A 6,537-nucleotide genomic window follows, 5' to 3' on the forward strand; every position below is an offset into this window, starting at 1 on the left:
TGTGTAAGAGTTTTTCTTTTTCTAAGTAGATTTTCATACCTGAGGGGTAAAAACAGCTTACTGTTTAGATAGAGAAGAGGATGTCTTAGAGTCCCACAGACGCACATGAGTGTGTCACCATCCAACCTGCAAAACCAGGAAGGCTATGGAAATGCATCGCCAGAGCATTAGCTTTTTCCTAGCTGCAATTTGATATGCCCCAAGCCTGGAAAATCCTTTTCCCCTTTGGCTCTGATCATCTCTGTGGGATCCTTTGGTCCCCCTTCTACTTCCTTTCCCTTGGTCCTAGAGGGAGGAAAGGTGCTTTCCATGCAGCACTGCACAGTGAATCAGAAGACAGGGCACTCTCTAAGAACAGTGACCATGGGAGAAAGAAACCGGCCCAGCAAGCACAGAGCTCATCTAATAGCCACATCTGGGCTGGGCGGGGACTCTAGACCCCGTTCCCAGTAGCCTAGTGGCACAGGCCTTGAAGAAGAGATTTTAGATGGACTCACAGAAGTCGGAGACTCAAGCAAAAGAAGCAGGGGGGCCTGATGACCCACACTGACACTGGTGTGGGCATCCGGCTCTGGGGACAGCATAGCAGGAGGCCGGGCTGAGCCGTAGGCTCTGGGTGTCAGCCAGCTCACCCTTGCCTTCTCTCCAGGAAGGCCCGCCCCGTCACTTCCACTCAATGTTCCCCAACTTACAAGCCCAGCACCTCCCTCTTCTTGACTGACATAAAAATATGTAGCGACAAGCTGTCTGCCACAGCAGAAATCTGATCAGACATTGATTTCAGCAATTGCCTCTATAGGCCAAGACATAAGGCAAATTTGTTTCGGAGCACTGTTACTGCTGATGCAGGGCTGAGGCGGGAAGGGCCAGTGGCATGCGAAGAGCCGTAGCAACATCCCAAATAGGAGCTCCAGTTAGAGATAATTGGAATACAGATTTGAATAGTGTGCTCCTCCGCAGTTCATGCATTTTCATTCTGGAAGATGCGATTTGGAGGGAAAGTCTGGCCTTCATTTTCCCAGGGTTACAGTAGCCGGCTATCAGGGAACTTCTTCTCTATGGAAATGAGGATTAAGCTGGGTTGGAGGTTATACTTCATGGAGCCCAAGGACTGGCTGAGGCCTTGAACTGAGCTTCTCCACTACTCCCTTCTTAAAAGATCTCTTTCCCAGTCGCTTTATTTTTACAGCAAATCAAAGGCTGAGCTGCGTGCCAGCTTGAGACTCACTGAAGCTCTCCTTCAGCGAGCTGATTTATTGCCAAGACTTTACTTGGTGGGATGGATTTGTTTTACATGCATTTAATCCTACTTTAACACATGCTTCAAACTCCTGCCAATGTGGGTTTAGAAAATACATTTTGCTAATGTATCTTTGCTCTGGTGTTGTCATGTGAGTGTTTTAAATTAGGGAATAGAATTAATATGGAGAAGTGTACCCGTTGAACTGCATTTCTCTTTTCAGGCTAATGGAGGCTGGCAGGACGCAACAACTCCATCTTCGGTGACTTCCCCGACAGAAGGCCCAGGAAGTGTGCACTCTGATACCTCTAACTGATCTCTGGCAACACTTTTCCCTGAGCTGACATGCCTTGATACGTGCATTCAGAGCAACAGGAGGAAAAGGAAAGAGTTTTTGTAGCCCACCATTTACAGCTTTACTGTAATACCTTGTCTTATTAGAGAACTTGGTAAATCAGTTTTTTAAGGAATCATAATCATTTGTATTTATACTTAAAAACACATAATGTTAAAAAAGCACTTTATCCAATTAGGCCAAGATTTAACATTGTTGACAGTCCTATAGCTATTTTATCATAATTTATTATCAATATTTTACATTAATTGTTTCACAGTTGCCAATGACTTGGCCTTAAGGGTAAAAAGTACAATATATGCTGAACCTCAATCGTTAAAGCAGATGCAAAGATTCACCTCACCTAAATTGAATTTCTTGCATATTTTCATCACGGACTTTGTCTTTCTTTCATATCACTAATGGGGTTGGAATGAAGGAGCTGTTTGGCTATCTCTGTTAACGATGGTTTGTTTAAGAATCTTCCTGGTCACGTTTGTGTTTCGATCTCTTATGTTATAATTAGATCATAGACTGGTAGCATCTTTTCTCTCTCTGGAAGCACCAGTGCCCAGAGTCGGCTCGGTAATTAAATTATGGATCCAGATTGTTCTGAGAGATGAAGACACTTGCTGCTGATAAGAGGAGAACACGAGATCCGTCTGGGGTTGTACGGTGTGCGCTGGGTGCTGCACGGACTTGTCAAGGTTTGCTATGTCCTCTGGGCATCCACAAAGGCCCTGCTCTCTGGAGTGTTGTATATAGTGTAGCAAAAGAGTATTTATACATCTCACCAATCAAAACACAGCTTTATTACCTCATGCGAACTCATACAAACCAATAGAATTTCAACATGTTCTGTAGCTTAGAGTGCTCACTTACTACCTCTGAACAATACTCACGCTGTAGTTTGTCTCTTTCTTACCTTTTTGCATCTTGTAATTAACTCTTTGTTTCCTTCATAAAATGTAATGTACATTGTAATCTTTTAAAAGAAAAATCAGGGTTGCATTTGCAACTTTTAAAAAACCGAGAGTGGAAACATTGGGTCTTCAATGAACACAGGATCAGTAGAACTGTTGTAAATACTGAGAAAGCATTTTGAATGTTCTTCATCTTATTACTAATCCATGCAAAAAAGAAAAAAAAAAAAAGCGGCGCCGATTGTGATGCATTCAAAGTCCAGTATTCGGTACTGTATATTTCACCCTGTGTGCTGGGGCCCCCTCTCCTTCCTCTCTTTTTGTATTGTATGCGATTCTGAAACTGATTGAGTCATGAAAATAATTTGTGGCGGTGATTCTAATGTATTAAAACTGTTTCGTGTTCCTTTCTAACTGGATTACACCCTGGATTGAAAAAGTCTTCCTCGTGGTAGCTCTATGTAGTTTCAAACATGAATAAACTTTTTGCTTTCATGATTAAATGTTGCAGTGTCTTAAGTAGGCTGCCACAGGAGCCGGCCAGGGGGTCCGGCAAACAGAAAGCCTGCCCAGAAGCGGGCCGGGCCGTGGGAAGGTGCAGCCTGTCACCCACACAGGGGCTTTGAAATGATGGGAAAGCAAGTGGTGGAGAACAGCTCAACTGACTGGCTGCCCCCCTCTGCGTGGGCTCCCAGCTAACTCCCGGACCATTGTTACGTGTCCTCTGTGGATCCCTGAGTTCTAAGAACTCCCCAGGGATGGTATTACCCCCACTGGCAGAGATTAGGAAAGTAAAGCTCATAAAAGTTAAGCAAATGCCACAAGGTCACAGGCCTGGGACAATGGGGGGGCCACCCTGGAACCCAGGTCTGTCTGCCCCAGAAGCTCACACTCTCCCGACCTGATGATGCCCCTGGCACTTGTTAGATGTAAAGACCTTTTTGTTCTTGTTGTAATTTATTTTAAAAAAACCAGTCTTGTTGCTTTCATTTCATTTCATAGCTTCTGTGCGATGCCAGTCAAGAACAAGCAGGAGCTCCTCTGAAAAGAGTAAGCCTCAGGTTGCCAGTGAAAAAAAACCCCGAAGCCCACACCTTCTCTAGACATACCCTTTAAAATTCCAGACTGATGAAATGTTAGACCAACAAGAAATCCTTTCATTAGATTAAACATTGTTTCTGTTTTATCAAAATAGTTAGAAATCCCATGTTTATGCACACCTCTGTTGCTAATACCTAAATCTCTATGATAGAAGAAGTGGATAGCAGGTAATTGGCCTATTTACTATATCTCAAGGAAATTGACTCACAGGAAATCAGATTAATGTTAATCAGTTACAGCAAATTGTCTATGATAAATACAACTTTTACTATTTCAGTTGGTGGAGCCAGGCAAAACAAGGTCTAGGGCCACCATTCCCATTAATCTTGAGGCGGTCATACTGTGAGTAAACTTTATAAAATAGATTGCCCTCCAAAGCTGTCCTCCCTCACTCTGGGCTCTCAGCCTGCCTGTCAGAATCTCTCCCGTGGCTAAGTAGTTATTTGCATGATTCAATTAGCTTACGGGTCAGCCTTTCTTATTTTTGTACATAAAATAATCTCTATGCTCTGTGGTTTTTGCAAAAATATCCCGTGGAAACCTGACACGTGTGCACACAAATACATCTTCTTTAATATCCAGAAACACACACTTCCTAAGAAGCATCTCATCTTTTGTGTCAGATGAGAGAGGCACATCCCAGGGTTTGTTGGAGATTCACAAGTGGCCAAGCAACCCCTGAGGGAAATGTGCGAGCCTGTGGTTTTATTCTGGGGAGGCCTAAATTAAAAATCCCAGTCCCTCTCCTATGTGCTGGGTGAGGAGCACTCATACCAGTGTTGCCCCTCTTTGCTCTTCATGCCTCCTATGGGGGCAGAAGCCTCCTCACTTCATAGGTAAGGAAACCGGGGCACGGCATGGTTCCTGAGTATCTTACGTTTTGCTCCGATTTGGGTGCAAGATAGTCATCTGGTGGATTTTCATCAGGTAGTCTTTCTGGGTTAGGGATTCGACTGAGAGATGAATAAAATCAGGCTCCAGCCCTTGGGAAGCCAAGGTCCTGGGCCTGGGCCTTGTTCAGATGGCAAACGCTCGTGAGGGTATCGGAAAGGTTGGTAGGCTTCTGAAGTCCAAAAGAGGAGAAATGAGGATGCCCACAACCAGTTCACCGGATCAAAGAAAATAACAGCCAGTCACAGGCTAAGAGGCCTGTCCACGCACACAATGCAGTTAGATGCACGAGGGCACGTGTGTGCTCAGATGAGAATGCATGTATGTCCACCAGCTTCTGGAGCCCAGATGCCTGAGCAGCTGTGTTGACAGGGATGCCCACAGAGGTACCAGTGACACCCAGGGACTGCCACTTCCTCAAGCAGCCCATGGACCTGAAGCCAGAACCCTGTAGCCAAGGGGTGGAGGGTCCTTCCCAAGAGAAGGGGCGGGCAACTGACAGGGTTCTCCAGCCAGCAGGCCTCGGGACTATGCTCACTGGGACTACTCCAAGGGTCGGACGGCGGGTTCTTCCTATGCCCAGCTGCCTCCAGGTCAGGGAGCCTATCGTCCTGGGACTTGAAGGGAGTCCCTGAGCCTGAGTCTGAGGCTGGTGCCCAGCAGTACTGTGGCAGGCAGGGATTTGGGGTGGCAGGGAGCGATAAAGAGATTTGGCCTTGGGAAAAAAAAAAAACAAAACCCAAACTGAGCAGAGGGCTGTGCCATTCCCTGGCCACAAGTGGGGGTGGGAGAGGCAGTGTTCTGGAGGAGCCCCCTTCCTGCATGGACGAGTCTCCTAAGTGGAGTGGTGCCACAAGGAAAGGGCCTTTGCCGGTACCAGAGGGCCTTCCCTGGGTCTGGCAGCCCCATGGGATGGGGACGCTGAGGCTCCAAGAGGTCACCCTGCCTGACTGTGGCCTCCCGCAGAGCCGGAGGCTGCCCCGGGAAAGCCCCATGTGACTCCTCCCAGCAGCCACTTGCAGTGGGGTGGGGAGAGGCTCCTGTGAGCCTGGGCCGCCAGCCCCCAGGAGGAGGCCCTTCTGGGGGACAAGGTGAGTTGTCCACCTCCACCTGTCAGAGCTTGCGACACTCTCACTCAGGCCTCCGTTACTTGGGCCACCTGAGTGTGCGTGTGCAAGATGTGTGTCACCACGTGTGCTCCTGTGTCCGTGGATCACAGGGTTGGCACGAGGGACAGGAAGAGCCAAGGACTGGGCCCCGGCTGGGTCCGGCACCATGACTCTTGGAGGCAAGCAGACCTGGAGGGTGGCTGTCGTGATGAATGAGAGGTGCTGAGCATGGGCCCCGGGGCGGGTGTCCACACGGACTTGTTACGGGCAGAGGCCCACCTGTGCCCCAGGGTGTCTGCAGGTCCCGGGCGCCGTCCGGCTTAGCTGCGGCCCCTCAGCCCACTGCTTGCACAGCCACCCCATGCGAGCGGACCTCCGACCCCAGCCCGGGTATGGACCTGACTCCTGGCTCTGCCTCCCGCCAGCTGTGTGACCTCAGATGAGGGATGTCACCTTCTGACTTTCCTTGTTATCTTGGAACGTTGCTCGCACCCAGTCTCCCCGATGAATGCTCGTCCTTTAGGATGAACCCAGACCACTGTGCCCTCTAACAAAACAAGCTCTGCACCCCCTGCTCCTGGGACAGCCCAGCAGGGACCTGAGGAAGAGAAGATTGGGAGGACAGGAGTGTGGGGACTGGGGGGAGGCGGTAGGCTCAGGGAAGGGTAGACCAGGTAAGGGATGAGCATGTGCAGAGGCCGGGGGGCATGGCGAGCGGAATGGTCAGAGATGCCACGAGGATGCTTGCTCCCCCCCTTCCGGGCTTGCTCTCCAAACCCTTGCAGCAGCCTCATGAGTGAGTCCTATTCTCACCTCCACAAGATAGATAAAGAAACTGAAGCCACATACACACAGAGCTGGAACATGAGCGAAACTCGCATTTTTAACCCTTTGTGCCTGGCTGTCTCATCAAAGTGTCCCTTTCTTATCGTGCTGGGG

General features: G+C 48.7%; 1 protein-coding gene across 4 annotated transcripts in view; it reads left to right on the plus strand.

The window, feature by feature from the left end:
* The window catches only part of PBX3 (PBX homeobox 3), a 231,105-nt gene extending 228,105 nt beyond the window's left edge, over window positions 1–3,000 (plus strand). For all 4 annotated transcript variants that reach the window (XM_077850693.1, XM_077850691.1, XM_077850695.1 and 1 more), the window contains one exon: window positions 1,464–3,000. In XM_077850693.1, the coding sequence (XP_077706819.1) occupies window positions 1,464–1,556 (93 nt within the window). In that variant the 3' untranslated portion in view covers window positions 1,557–3,000. The remainder of the gene's footprint in view (window positions 1–1,463) is intronic.
* The last annotated feature ends 3,537 nt before the right edge of the window (window positions 3,001–6,537 follow it).

The sequence above is a fragment of the Canis aureus genome, chromosome 16 (genome assembly GCF_053574225.1).
Source record: "Canis aureus isolate CA01 chromosome 16, VMU_Caureus_v.1.0, whole genome shotgun sequence".
Taxonomy (NCBI): domain Eukaryota; kingdom Metazoa; phylum Chordata; class Mammalia; order Carnivora; family Canidae; genus Canis; species Canis aureus.